General features: G+C 42.6%; 1 protein-coding gene and 1 pseudogene across 2 annotated transcripts in view; one reads left to right on the forward strand and one right to left on the reverse strand.

Annotated features, from left to right (window-relative positions):
• LOC142489270 (uncharacterized) overlaps positions 1-15749 on the forward strand; it is a 67497-nt pseudogene that overhangs the window by 39720 nt on the left and 12028 nt on the right.
• The window catches only part of LOC142489271 (HEAT repeat-containing protein 5B-like), a 45680-nt gene continuing 34425 nt past the window's right edge, over positions 4495-15749 (reverse strand). For both annotated transcript variants that reach the window (XM_075589742.1, XM_075589747.1), the window contains 7 exons: positions 12375-12486; positions 11575-11742; positions 10653-10752; positions 7704-7813; positions 7161-7324; positions 6196-6370; positions 4495-4600 (listed from right to left, as the gene is read on the reverse strand). In XM_075589742.1, the coding sequence (XP_075445857.1) occupies positions 6266-6370; positions 7161-7324; positions 7704-7813; positions 10653-10752; positions 11575-11742; positions 12375-12486 (759 nt within the window). In that variant the 3' untranslated portion in view covers positions 4495-4600; positions 6196-6265. The remainder of the gene's footprint in view (positions 4601-6195; positions 6371-7160; positions 7325-7703; positions 7814-10652; positions 10753-11574; positions 11743-12374; positions 12487-15749) is intronic.

Below are 15749 nucleotides of genomic sequence, written 5' to 3' on the forward strand. Positions count from 1 at the left end.
GGCCCAATGCCAGCTTTGTATGACCTTGAACATGTGACTTTAGCTTCCTACTCTTGTGGTGTTAAAAAATGAATTGAATGCATTGAAAACTCTTTGTCTAGAACAGGGGTGCGCAAACTGGGGGGGGGGGGCGCGGGATTTTTTTGGGGGGCGCAGAGGGTTGCAGAGGCCCCACGCTCTTCCCCTAGCCTTTTAAATTAAATGCCGGGGGACCGCGTGAGGCCTCTGCAACTTAAATTTACTGGGATTCAGCTGGCTTCTGGACGCATCGCCATGGCAATGCGGCATCAAATGACGCAGCGGGGTCACGTGACGTAATGTCACATGACCCGTGGCGTCATTTGACGCCGGTTCACACGAAAGGGGGAAGGGGGCAAGTGCCGGGGCTGGGAAGCAGGGGGGCGCAGCGCAGAAACTTTGCGCACCCCTGGTCTAGAACAAGTGCTGTATTTTTCAGTGTGTGCAATTTGAATTAAAGTACATTGGTACCACTAGATATCATAAACTAATAATTATTTGAGTTTGTTATATGTAAATTTGGAATGTATACTGTTATCAAGTATTAGTCAGAAATGTTTTTCTTGCGTAAAGTTCCTAAATATAGTCAGTATAATAATTCAATATATCTGAGCAGGGAGTTTAAACTATGGGGATCTGCAAATCATTTACTAATGAATCAGACAGTGTGTAATTTCTCCATTGTCAAAAATCAACTAAAAAAAATGCCCATATTAAAGACCATCATTTTTTACATCTCGACATAACCCAAGCTTTAACATAACAATGTAAAAAAAACTAAAAATCATAAGGTCAAAACCCACTGATTTAATTTACAATTTTATTTCACATTGTGTATGTTTTATGTATTTAATTTGAGTAAACTTGAATGCAGATTGCTGGGAAACATCAATAAAGTATATTTATGCCAGGGTGCCAAAGGTAGAACACAATGATCATAAAACGATTCATTAGATTGGTGGGGAAAAACATAGTACCCTTTCCCATAAATAAATAAATAAATGTATGTACAGTATTTGAAGCACATGGAAATACATGGAGGAGCAGTATAGGAAGCACATGGAGGTACAGTATATGACGCACATGGGAGGTGCTGTAAGGAATCACATGGAGTTACAGTATAGGAACCACATGGAGGTACAGCATATAAAGCATATGGATGTACTGCACTGTATTATTTTATTTATTTATTTATAAAATGTTTTACCAGGAAGTAATACATTGAGTTACCTCTCGTTTTCAAGTATGTCCTGGACATAGTTAATATGACAAATAATACATGGTTACAAATACAGTTACATAAATGAACAGGGTATACATTATATACTGTACAATAGATTGCATGCACAGTTAGAGAAGATGTATATTATAAGCTTATGTAACAGTTACAGACCAGATTAAAATGTGAGACAGCCTTAGTTTTGAAAGAACTTAGACTGGTGGCGAATGTGAGAGTCTCCAGTATGTTTTTCCAGTTTTGGGGTGCACGGTAAGAGAAGGAGGTGCGGCCGGATACTTTGTTGAGCCTTGGGACCATGAACAGTCTTTTGGAGTCTGATCTCAGATGATAAGTGCTGCATGTGGTAGGGGTGAGGAGCTTGTTCACATAGATAGCTTGACCAGAAAGTATTTGAAGGCAAGACAGAAAAGGTGAACTTTGCGCCTAGACTCGAGTGATGACCAATCTAGTTCTTTGAGCATTTCGCAGTGATGTGTGTTGTAGTTGCATTGGAGAACGAAATGACAAATTGAATTGTAGAGGGTGTCAAGTTTGCTAAGGTGGGTTTGGGGCATATAAAGCACATGGAAATACAGTATAGGAAGTACATGCAGGAGCGGTACAGGAAGCACATGGAGGTACAGTATATGAAGAACATGGAGGTACAGTATAGGAAGTACATGTTGGTACAGTATACTAAGCACATGGAGGTACAGTATAGGAAGCATATGGAGGTACACTATAGGAAGAACATAATGTACAATATTGGAAGCACTTGAAGGTACCATATGGGAAGCACAATGAGATACTGTATAGAATCAGAAGCCCATGGAGGTATAATTATTAAGTACATGGAGATACAGTATATGAAGCATATGGAGATACAGTATATGAAGATCATGAAGGCACAGTATATGAAACACATTGAGGTACAGTATAGGAAGCATATGGAGATACAGTATATCAAGCAAATGGAGATACATTATATGCCACCACAGAACTGGCAGAAAAACTTTCTTGTGAAAGTTGGTGTCAAGATGCTTTCTAAGTAAGATATTCATAATTGATGCTTTGATGAATTTCAAGAATCCTCCAACTTTCACATATTTCTACTTCTTATCTCCTCTCAATCACATACGCTGATAACGGTAAAGCAAAATAAGTTCACAATAACGAGATACTAATATAGTTCCCAGGCATAATGAATTCCAGACTCAAACACCTCATATGATGCATGTCTATGCCGTCTAGAGAACATAAACAATAACATATATTTAAAAAGTTGACAAAAAACAGAATAACTATTTGAATTACTCTTCACTTTGCTGGAGATTGGTACAGCTCACCAGATACTTGATATCACATGTGCTGAAAGGATCATTTGAATTCTTTATGGTATCACAGGTCTAATTTGAGTTAATTTAGGCTGTAGTTGAAAACAAAAGTACATACTAATGTATCTTTCAGGTAGCGCACATACAGTAAAAGTAAGCTATTCAAAATTAAATTACCATGCAAACCGCAACTTGCCTCTTGCAATGTTACATATATTTCCATAAACTCTTCTTGATACCGTAACCGGTTGAGATAACTTTTTTAATAGAGCAGGCTTTATTATTTAAGTTACAATTCCCATTTCCCAAGGCCTTAGTGTATCTGCAAACTGCAATATTGTTGCTTTCATTTTTATCTAGAATATGGGCAAACTACTAATGTACCATATGCAAACCATCCAAAAAATATTAATGATCTCTATGCTGAAAATTGTGCTTTAACAGTTCAGGCAAGGAGCAGTGCAGATTCATAGTAGTATAATGCTCATGGTCATACCAAACTAACCTTACCCACTTGCAGTGCAAATATGACGATGTTACTCTGTATTTCTCAGATGGGAAATAAACCTTACAAACCGATCTCCCGTATACAGTATATTTTCTCAATTGGATGGACCAAAAGCAGGGAGCCCTGACAAAGTATCATCTCATAATTCAATACATTTGAACTTTATTACTACATTTTTTGTTGCTTCCGCTAAAATTTCTAACGTCATCTGTAAAAATGTGTGCGTTGTTCATCTAGGATCTTGTCATCCTGTTAAAAAATCCACCCAGGTTAGAACAGATGTAGAAGATTTAATTGCTCCTGCTGATACCATATCACACTATAACGCAGAATATCCCACTTTAATGCAATAAACTTTACTACATCTGTATATACTAAGGATGGACACGGTCCAAATGGAATTTTTGTCAAACCAAAACACGAAAATATTTTACAACCAAAACAAAAATCAAAACATAATTTTTTTTTAGCTCTTGACATTTTGACAATAAATATCATGTGATATTTGTAGCAACCGGACATCCACTGACAATGCGCATTGAAACCTGTTGAGAAGTTTCTTGATCGATTTTAAGGATGCATGAATACATTTCTCTTTTATGCTATTCAGCACAGTTGTCACAGCCTAGTGGAAAAATTCTGAAATCCTTTGTGATGTACTCATGAGGAAACAATTTTTTTACTGTCTGAGAAATACAGAGTGCCGCCCTATCTTTGTCCTACATGTGGGTAAGGTATGTTTCAATATAATCAATAACAATTAAACTGGTATCATGTTAGTAAAAATAGTAATTTTAAATTAGCCAATTTTACTGCATGTAATGTTACAATATAATCATTGTGTCAGTACGAGTTTAAATTATTGTGATAACGAAATATCTATCCATTTGTTCATCTGTTGTACAGATGTAGCCAGACTGTCGCCAGAGCCGGACGAAGAAAAGCAAAATGCTGTTGCTCCATAAAAGCTATGGCTCTCTGTGTGGGGGGAGGGTGGTGGTAACTTTTTTGTTTTTGATGGATCCCCCATGGAGAGATTTCCTGCTGCCGGGTGATGTTACACTGGCTACTTCTGTAGGCCTGTAAAAAAGATTGAAAATAATTTGGAACTTAAAAAAATACACTGCTCCCTCATTATTCCTGTGGATTGTGCAGAGGAGTTTTCCATTTACGTTCAAGACCCTTCCTGTTTGTATGTTGATCTAGAATGGGAGCTTAACCTAGGGGTATCACTGATTGCCACTAAAAGTGAAATAAAATGTATAGATTGAAAGTATGTAGACGATACACAGGTTATGAGCTTTAAGCCTCAAAGAAAACCTTACATTCTTGAAATATCCTCTGTGCATCACAGAGAGAGGTGATAAACATATGTACATTTTACATGTTATTTATCAGTATGGTATTGTCCCTACCTTTAGTGCACTAAGCACAGCTGTGAAAATATTCAGCTGCACAGCCTGCTGGCGAACTCCTTTAGCTTGCTTGACACATTCAGCAAAATGATCCAACATTTGCAGCCTGTAATAAACACAAAAACCCAACAGCAACTTGTTGCAATGGGTCTTACACAGCAAAATTCGACACTAAACAGACCATTCTTTTCATATCCATCATTTATTATTACTACCCGTAGGCACAATGAGAAAGCAGGAATTGCAGCAGCATCTGAACAAAATGGCCAAGTAATGAAAAAGGAGACCACATTATACAGATGTAGCAAGAGTAATTGTTTCCCGGCACCGGGGCAAGCTGAAGTTGTGCGTACCACCTCGTCATCAGTCGATTACATCAGGGGGAGTGACGGCGCCTGTGCATTGGATTGGAAACCTCACAGCTGTGTCTGTAGTTGCATCAACTCCAATGCACAGGCCCCGTCACGCCCCCTAACTTAATCGACTGGTGACTAGGTGGTCTGAATCGACAGAGCGTGCTGTGTGACCAGAGACTACTTACCATCCGAACAAGCGGCGTTAGCCGACATGGAGCAGATTGCTGTATTGGGATGTTGCTCACAGTGCGATTTTACTCTGCCAGATTGTAAGTGGCATTTTATTTTTGGGTAGTAAACCTTTTTTTTACAGTACTTCACCATATTGTGCTATTATTAATTTTCAGGACCGGTTTTCTTCTCTGTTCATTGAATTGGACATTCACCTCTGATTTCGACCTAGTAGAATAGTCTTCATTTTCCCTTTTTACTATTTATTTAGTATGTATATCTTTTTCCTAGTTATTTGCGCTTCTGTCATTTCTCTTTATATTTCTCTCTTGAGGATCTTGTGGGACCTTAGATAATAAGCAGCACCTACTAGGAGCACTATTACATGTTATATTATTCTCACGTGTAATTTGGAGGTGTTACAGGTGTGCACACCAATTCTTTTGAGAAATATATATATATATTTAGTAACTGGGCTTTGTTTTATAAATGCCAATGTTAAGAGTTACATAGCTGAACGCAAAGTAGGAGCAAATTTGAACGTGTCAACATTGCAGGAAAAAAAAAACTGCAAAAGGTATTGTTTAAAAACAAAACAAAAACACAGAACATTAAAATAAAACAATATTAAAATTCAACGGCAAGAGAGATTTTTTTTTGAAATACAACAAGAAATTATGTTTTTAAATTGATGCTCTAAATGTTCTTCCAGAACGGAGAATAGGCCTGATCTCCCCCCCTGCTCGCGCCCCCCCACCCTCCTCCCACTCGGCTCCGGCATCAAATGACGAAGCAGAGTCATGTGACGTCATGTTGCCATAGCAACACAACGTCACGTGACCCCACAGCGTCATTTGACGCCGGGTTGCCATTGAGTCATATTGCTGGAAGCCAAATCAAGGTAAGGGAATTTACAGAGGCCTTGTGCGGCCCCCTAGCATTTAATTTAAATGCATTTGGGGAAGCACTGGGCCTGTGTAAACACGACGTCCCCCCTAGGGGGCGCACCCCCCAGTTTGCGCACCCCTGGTTTAGAGCTTGAACTAGCATCACATTTTGCTAGGACGTCTCCTTTGCATAAACTCTGCCTTCAGTAACACTCACCTGAAAGTGACCCAGTTGCTTTAGCAACTGCTTCCCAATTTGCTGCCGCAAATTGAAATGCCACACTGACCTGTGCTTGGATGACACGTGAGGGAACACCACCCCAAAGAGAGCCACAGAAGCATTGATCACAGACACTCCTAGCGGGAGGGGGCCAGGCCAGCTTCTCCGGCTGGGATGCGCAGATATATTGAGGAAGGGTCATGTTCTAAAGCCCCACTTCCAGATGCACTGTTGGGCTGGAGCTGCACAACATGCAAATATCAATTAATAAAAGCAGCAACAGAATAAAACATCTGTGTCACAATCCCCCATAAACCCTCTCTGCCCCCTCCCCCCCCTTGAAGGTTGCGAGTACTGTACCAACCAATGAGAAAACAATTCTCTGGTCTTAAGATGGAAGCTGTACAGCCAACTGGGAAAAATAAGACTGACCTTACAAGAAACAAGCCAAAGACAAGTCTTAGGCCTTGTCCAGGGTGGCGCTGAGCGGGCGCTCCCGCTGGCCGCGATGAAACACATTGCTGCAATGTGTGTGGCCAGCGTGAGCGAGCGTGGCGCTTACCTGCTTGGCGAGACAACCAAATTTGATATAGCTGCTCACTGATGCGTCACGTGAGCAGCTCGCCCAATGAGGGCGAAAGAATAGGAATAATTATAAAGAATTCTAAAATACGAACGCTGAAAGGGGGATGACCCAATCTGGTCTGTTCCATCACAGGGGTAAAATAACCAGAATTATACATGCCCACTGAGTCAAATGACAAACTGGGAAACTGGAAATGTAAGCAGAGATAAGGGTAGTAAACCCCATCATACACTTCCAGCGACAGTGCCTTTTCACAATAAGCTTACAAAAATAATTTAACACTAATTTCGGTACGATTGTTTTGTGAAGGCATCACCCAGCTTTAACTTGGTTCGTTCAATTTGGGACCACACTGATCATGCAACAATCAAGATCATTCGCTACCTTTTGTAGGGGAGGGGAGGGGGGTGAGAAATATTGTTTGTCACTCCACATCAATCCCATACCTGATCTTCAATGGATTTGTGGTCAGTCTCCTGCAGCCACGAGCCAAGCAGCACACTGTCATCATAGTGACACAGAGAGCGGAGGAGGGATGTGGTGGTATTGGAAGAGTTGTCGGTTAAGGTGAACTCTGCCACTAGCTCACGAAGAAGCACGTTGAAGTTTCCTATACAAAAGAATGGATATTTAGGTATACATGAATATTTAGAAGAGATAAGAAAACTGTTAATAAATTAAAACAAAATACCATTGCAGATACAAATTAGAGGCTCATTCTATGTTCCTATCACACAGGATGTGAGAACTGGGGGGGGGGGGGGGGAGAGGAGAGGGGTAGGGACCTTTATTCGTGAATACCAAGGTCAAAAACAAGAAGTTGAGAATGACAATTCCAATACGAGAATCTTGTCACATTTTATTGTTTCTTCCTGAGGCTCAAAAACATTGTTGTTCCCAGTTAAGATCCTGGAGCTAGAAGTCCACCAAGTTTTCTATATCAACTTAGCCATTCTTAAAAAAAGAGAACATTAAGAGGTTATCTTTACCTTCATACGTCTTGGGGGGCAACAAAGCCAAAATGTCATACAGCCTCAGACGGACCATTGCAGCACTTGCCTTTAGATGTGTCCCATGTGCTTTAATTACAGAAAGGATGCTATAGAGTTAAATCAAGAGGGGAAATAAAAAGTTTGCATTAAACACAATAAATGATTTCAGAAGGACAGTTTATACCGAACCAGGCTCTCTTATTGCAACTACAAATAAAAAAAAATCTAAACTCTCTTGAATAGTCAACAGGTTTATTAGATGTTTGAGCACAGCTTCAACAGTTTCATTCATTGGTTCGTAACTCTGTCTTCAAGGCACAGTAGCTGGACCAAGCTTCCAGTAGCATCAGATTATATTCTAATAATATTTACACCAAATTCATTCAGATGTGACTGGCACAATCGGGTTAAAAAAAAAAACAAAACAAAAAAAAACAGTGTACTGGTCCCTTGGAGCAGCTGTTCCAGGGACCATACAGCGGTGGCAAGTGTGAGCAGGTGGTTTCTTTGGCGTCTCAGATTGCTAATCTGAAGAGGCAATTTGCAACATTGAGGGCCATTGACAATCTTTAACAGAGTTTAGTGCTCACAAAGCAAGCCCTAGCTGGGACTAGTGTTGCAGATGGTGGAGCTGTGAGTGAGGAACAGGTAGGTAGCTGGGTAACAGAAGAAGAAGCAGGGGCAATAGGGAGAGGCAGGCCAGTTCTGAGTTGACAGATCCCAATAGATTTGCCAGATTGAGTGAAGATATTAGGTGTGTCATGGCAGGAATGGCAAGGCTGGGGAGACCGATTCCTTTAGCAGCCCGGGGAATTGTTCATCCAGCACAGAGGACAGGATACTCAGAACAAAAAAGTCTTTGGTGGTAGGTGACTCCATTATTAAGAGGGTAGGTAGAAATCTGTTGTTGTGCACACATGAACAGAACCAACTAGTCTTCCGCATGGCAGAAAACTAGTTAGTAAATATATCTGTTGTATCTGTGGTTCCTTAGGGATACAGTATGGCTGTGAACTACTGGTTTAACCTAACCCATTTTTTCCAAACGCCTAAAAACACTTTGCAGGACACACAGTACGAACAAGAATACTTTTCTCTTCTAACCAATTATATGCGGATGTGGCAAAATAATATATTCTATAAAATAATAGTGGAGCACACCTGTGTGCCTCTGGTAACACATGTGTATTGTGACCATATATCAGATGTAAACAAACATTGGTGACATCACAGTATTATCAGCCACACAGGTCATTTCAAAACTACTTTTGTCATTTAGAAAAGAATAGAAGGGGGAAAAAAATGACACTAACTTGTGATTGGTGCCAATAATTTAATTAAAATAATCTCCTAAAAGCTTTTTTCACCCAGTTTAGTAGTGTGAATAGACCTATATTTTCCGATAGCAATGTAACTTCAGTTTCAGGGACAATATATATTTGGAATGGTCTGCAGTTCAAAAATTGCTCATTAATATATTTACTTTATAATGTTACAGGCGGTGATCAATAAAAACAGAATGGTATATTCTATATTCAAGCAGTGTGAGAGGGTAGCATTTATAATAAAATGCAATCTAGTCCAGGGGGGCGCAAACTTTTTTCCCTGCGCCCCCGACGGCTGTCCCCTCACTCCCGCGTCCCCCCCAACCCCAACTTACCCGCGCTCCGGCGTAATGACGCCACGTTGCCATAGCAACGTGACGTCACATGACCCCGCAGCGTCATTTTGACGCCGCGTTGCCATGGCGCTGCAGGGAGGAAGCCGCCGGAACCAAGGTAAGTTAGGTTTACAGAGGCCCTGCAGCTCCCCCGGCACTTAATTTAAGTGCCTTCGGGAAGCGCGCGGGGCCTCTGTAAACCCCGCGCCCCCCGTCGGCAGTGTCGCGCCCCCCCTGGGGGTCGCGCCCCACAGTTTGCGCACCGCTGATCTAGTCAGTAGTTCTGACATCAGTGAAACACTCCACTATTTGGAAAACAGAGTTTCATTAGCTTGTTACACTGAAGTATAGATGCAGCGGCCGTTATTCGAACAAATCTCGAAATGGATTTCGAGATCTCACCGTGATCCGCACAAGTTTTGCCGGGCAGACTATAATGGCCCATCGGATTAACACAGCAGGGGTCCCTGCTGTGTGAGTCCTACCAGGGTCTGCCTTTCTGTAATAGACGCACAGTAAGAGATAGGCTGAATCAGTCACACTCACAGTGCGCGCCTCTCACAGGCGATCGCGGGGGGTTTATTTAATTTTAAACATTACAGTAATGTAGCAGGGGGTCTCTGGAGCTGAACCGCATTGATTTCAAGTCCGGGGACACCCTACTTCCCAAGATACAGGCACCGTTATGGGGTGCCGGTATCTCTTATGCATGTAAATGTCTCGCGTCACGTGATCGGGACATTTCCATGCATAGGAGATACCGGCACCCTATAACGGGGCCTGTATCTCGGGAAGCAGGGGATCCCCGGACTTGAAACCAATGCGTTTCAGCTCCGGAGACCCCCTGCTACGATACTGTAATGTTTAAAATTAAATAAACCCCCCGTGATCGCCTATGAGAGGTGCGCAGTTAGTGACTGATTCAGCCTCTTACTGCGCGTCTATTACAGAGAGGCAGATCCCGGCAGGATTCACACAGCAGGGACCCCTGCTGTGTTTATCCGATGGGCCGTTTGCAGCGGCAAAACTTGTGAATATATCGCAGCCTACACGCGGCACAACACAAAATGTACCCAGGTAAATGTTCGGATAATGGCCGCTGCATCTGTAGTAGTAACAAACTATTTGTCTTTTCCACCAAATTTCCCTGGTTCCAATTACAAGCACGCAAAAAAATAAATACAAATTCACTGGTGCAGGTTCCTGATTTAAATGAGATTTAGATGTAAAGACTAATTAAACTGCATAACTTAAGCATTTTATGCAGCCATGCCCCAATTACTTACTGTGACATCATGGTCATGGCACATTCAATGGGTGTCATCAACTTCCTGATCACATCCTCAGTGAGCAGCTCAGGGCAGTGAGCAACAAAACTCTGCATAGCTTGAAAAAAAGTCAATGTTTCATCAAAATATATTAACATAGATGATTCATGATTTAGTCTGCTGTACAAATGGAAAACATTTAATTAATGGCATTTATAGATCCAACTGAAACATTACTGAAATTAAAAAAACGTGTGTATAATACACAAAACAATGTGTATACTATACATTTATACACACATATATACACACATATATACATACATATACACATATATATACATATATATATATATATATATATATATATATATATATATATATATATATATATATATACATATACACATACACATACATATATACACACACACATGCATACATCTTTATAGCGCCCATCCAAGTACATAGCGCTTTGCAGTAGTAATACACCTGACATCATAATAAGATACATGATAGGAATAAAAGTAGACATTAGGAAAAGGAGTCCTTTCCCCGAAGAGCTTACAATGCTTACATATTTAAATACAGGTCTATTTTTTTATTTATTTTTTATTACTCAGACTAGACCCATATTAGGCTGTGATACCTTTTAGCGGACAAAGAGTTTTTCATAGATTAAGTTAGTGTACAGAGGTTTAATTTTCATTGTACACTAGAAAAATAAACTTTTGAAGTTTCGAAAGCTCTGTACACTATAATTTCATCTATGGAGGACTCTGTTTTTCCACTAAAAAAGGTATCACAGCCTACAACACATTTACACTTCTCCAGCACCAATGCGGCTACTAAAACGTTGAACTATAGAATTACCCAATTAAACATCAATTCATTTTTATTCCTAAGTCGGACTGCACCAATAAGGAAATCGGGGGTGTACCATCCTGCTTCTTACCACAGAGAGCTCCAGCGCGATCTTCCAGAGTCACCTGCCAAGTAAAAGAGTCTCCTCTGGCTTTCTCTGCCTCCAACTCTTTTAAGGAACGAGGAAACACATTTCGCCAAAGCAGAAGCATCTTAGGGAGATGGTATCGCACAACTGAGGGGCCTGTGTAAGTTTGAGACAAGAAATTGGTGAGAAGCCATAGGGACTATAGCAATGGACTGTGAACGGAAAGGATGAGAGCAGACAAGACTTGTCTCCATGTATGTTTGGCAAGGATATGACAAGCTTTTACTACAGAGAAGAACAAAAACAAACAAGTACTCACAACACTCACATTTATTTGTAAAAATGCGGGGACTATGGGGAGCTAAATAAGAGGGAGCTTCAGACGGTATAACCAGTGCAGTACTCAGCTTACAGCAGCCCATCTATTCAGGTTCTGAGAGAGAGTGTTAGCTTGATGATAAATCCAAAGGAAGTAGGTTTATGGATCAGGCACCACATTATATTATCACTAACCCAACTACTCTGTTCCCAAAAAGCGCCTATGAGCGATGCACACTTTTCCATTATCCTTTTCTATTATTCCAAGTTACAGAAATTCAACTTTTGCCATAGAAATGAGTTACATAGCAAGACAGGGATTCATCCGGCTGTGATGCAATTACCAACGGATTGGGGTGCGATACCCCGATGAACCCCAGCCAAAGGCAGGTATTCCTTGTGCTTGGTTTCTACTTTGTGCATCTCTCAAACAGGAAGGGTACAGAGAAGATGCAGAGCAGCGTACGTACCTAATGTCATTAGAGCTCCAAGCAATAGCCATCCAGCCTGCGTGCGTTGTAACGATAGCCTGCTATTTTGTGAAGCAGTGCGTAACAAGTCTTCGGCTATGCTGACAACCATCTGCAACAACAAAATCAAAATAATGAGACGGACTTCATACAGTATACAGATTGGCAACAGTAATACTCAGGAACCAGAATAACCTTCACTAAACTGCTGCAGTGCATAATAGCATGTGTTGGATTGCTTAGCATGGGTTTAGTTGCCATGGAAGTGAAGAGACCTAGAACATGAGCACAAAGTAGATTGCATTTGAGAAATAACTTGGAAATTAGGTCAGAAAGGTGAGGAAGGGATGTAGATTGGCAATATTGCAGAAATGGAAACAAAATTTGGCGAGGTACCGATTGTGAGGGGTGAGGGAGGAGTACAAAAATGACACCCGTGCATCTAGCTTGGAGTCTACAAAGTATAGTGGAGACTTACAATTCAATTGAGAAATTAGGTACAGATGTAGGGTTAGAAGGAAGGGAACTGATAAGCTCTGTTTTTGACATGTTAGGTTAGAGATGATAATGGGACATCCACGAGCAAATAGCAGAAAAACAGTTACACACAATTGGAATGAAAGAGGAGAGGTCAGGAGATGAGAGGATTGAGAGAGAAAATTGTAGAGGGGGGGTGAGGGGAGAAGATGGGAGACTTTCTCCTTGGTAACTGGTGTGGATGTGGCTTGACAAAGTCGTGTCGAATAGCGTTGATTTCATCTCTAAAGTGGTTAGGTAGATCTTGAGCTATAAGGCCAGAAGTGGGACCTTGGGTGGAAGGACAAAGAGAGTTGAAAGTTGAAAACAGACATTGTGAATTGGTGGATAGTAGATATGTGAGAGTAAAAGTAGTTTTGTTTAGAAAGGATTTGGGCAGAATTACAGGCAAAGAGAATTAATTTGCGGTGCATAAATCAGCTTTAGAGAGTGATTTCCTCCATTGACATTTAGTGAGGGAACAGAGACGACAGAACATAATATTAAGCAAGTAACCATCACAATGTGAAGCAGAGCTGGACAACCGCTCAGAGACCAAAGAATGAGGTCAAAGAGGAAATAAGAGGAAGCTGGAGTATTAGGGTTATCAATAGGAATATTAAAGTCTGCTAGAATGAGTGAGGAAGTCAGGAATGAGCAGGTGTGGAAGCCAGGCAACAAAATTGTCTGCAATACGGAGAGACAGGGGAGTGTTTTTTTCAAATGAGGGTAACGAGAGGGAAGGACAAGGGGGTATTACTTGGAAAGTGCATCAATGAGAGAGAAGAAGGCCTCCTCCACCATGTCTGCTCCCTGGTCAGGGGTATGACTAAAGGAAAGGCCACTGTAAGACAGTGCAGCAGGTGAGATAGTAACAGGTGGCGTTAGCCAAGTTTCAGTAATGTCTATTAGGCTGAACGAGTACGGTATATACACATATAAATACAGGCATACCCCGTTTTACGTACACCCGCTTTACGTACACTCGCAAGTACGTACATTTATTTTTAGTTACACCATACCCCTTTGTACGTACGCATGCTTCGTGAGTACGGACACCAGGGGGCGGCGTGCGTGCGTGCGCACCTCTCATCAATACTGCAACCTCCTTCATTGTGGTCCCTAACTGAGTGGGAGTGCAGGTAAGGGGTAAGGGGGAACGGGGCCAGATGGCAGGGGGAACGGGGAGATCGGGCGCACCATCAATCAGCTGCTATAGCAGTGATTCCGCCCGCACTGCAGCTCCTGGCTTTTCTCCCTCCGCTCTCCTCCTCCCTTCTCCCTCCTCCCTCCTCCCTCCTCAGAGCTCGCTCTAGCCTGCTGCTGCTGTAGAATGGAACTTTGCATGTGAGTTACAGGCTACGGGGAGGAGGAGGAGGTGCTCTTCTACTGCATTCTGTGCTTGTGTGTGTGTCTGTCTGTGTGTGTGTGTGTTTCTGTGTCTGTGTGTGTGTGTTTCTGTGTCTGTGTGTGTGTGTTTCTGTGTCTGTGTGTGTGTGTTTCTGTGTCTGTCTGTGTCTGTCTGTGTGTGTGTGTGTGTGTCTGCCTGAGTGTCTGAGTGTGTCTGCCTGAGTGTCTGAGTGTGTCTGCCTGAGTGTCTGAGTGTGTCTGCCTGAGTGTCTGAGTGTGTCTGCCTGAGTGTCTGAGTGTGTCTGCCTGAGTGTCTGAGTGTGTCTGCCTGAGTGTCTGAGTGTGTCTATCTGAGTGTGTGTGTGTGTCTATCTGAGTGTGTGTGTGTGTCTATCTGAGTGTGTGTGTGTCTGTCTGAGTGTGTGTGTGTGTGTGTCTGTCTGAGTGTGTGTGTGTGTGTGTCTGTCTGAGTGTGTGTGTGTGTGTGTCTGTCTGAGTGTGTGTGTGTGTGTCTGTCTGAGTGTGTGTGTGTGTGTCTGTCTGAGTGTGTGTGTGTGTGTCTGTCTGAGTGTGTGTGTGTGTGTCTGTCTGAGTGTGTGTGTGTGTGTGTCTGTCTGAGTGTGTGTGTGTGTGTGTCTGTGTGCGTGTGTGTGTGTCTGTGTGCGTGTGTGTGTGTCTGTGTGCGTGTGTGTGTGTCTGTGTGCGTGTGTGTGTGTCTGTGTGCGTGTGTGTGTGTCTGTGTGCGTGTGTGTGTGTCTGTGTGCGTGTGTGTGTGTCTGTGTGCGTGTGTGTGTGTCTGTGTGCGTGTGTGTGTCTGAGTGTGTGCGTGTGTGTGTCTGAGTGTGTGCGTGTGTGTGTCTGAGTGTGTGCGTGTGTGTGTCTGAGTGTGTGCGCGTGTGTGTCTGAGTGTGTGCGTGTGTGTGTCTGAGTGTGTGCGTGTGTGTGTCTGAGTGTGTGCGTGTGTGTGTCTGAGTGTGTGCGTGTGTGTGTCTGAGTGTGTGCGTGTGTGTGTCTGAGTGTGTGCGTGTGTGTGTCTGAGTGTGTGCGTGTGTGTGTCTGTCTGCGTGTGTGTGTCTGTCTGCGTGTGTGTGTCTGTCTGCGTGTGTGTGTCTGTCTGCGTGTGTGTGTCTGTCTGCGTGTGTGTGTCTGTCTGCGTGTGTGTGTCTGTCTGCGTGTGTGTGTCTGTCTGTCTGCGTGTGTGTGTCTGTCTGCGTGTGTGTGTGTGTCTGTCTGCGTGTGTGTGTGTGTCTGTCTGCGTGTGTGTGTGTGTCTGTCTGCGTGTGTGTGTGTGTCTGTCTGCGTGTGTGTCTGTCTGCGTGTGTGTCTGTCTGCGTGTGTGTCTGTCTGCGTGTGTGTCTGTCTGCGTGTGTGTCTGTCTGCGTGTGTGTGTGTCTGCGTGTGTGTGTGTCTGCGTGTGTGTGTGTCTGCGTGTGTGTGTGTCTGCGTGTGTGTGTGTCTGCGCGTGTGTCTGCGCGTGTGTCTGCGCGTGTGTCTGCGCGTGTGTCTGCG

Source organism: Ascaphus truei, chromosome 3 (assembly GCF_040206685.1).
Source record: "Ascaphus truei isolate aAscTru1 chromosome 3, aAscTru1.hap1, whole genome shotgun sequence".
Classification (NCBI taxonomy): Eukaryota; Metazoa; Chordata; class Amphibia; order Anura; family Ascaphidae; genus Ascaphus; species Ascaphus truei.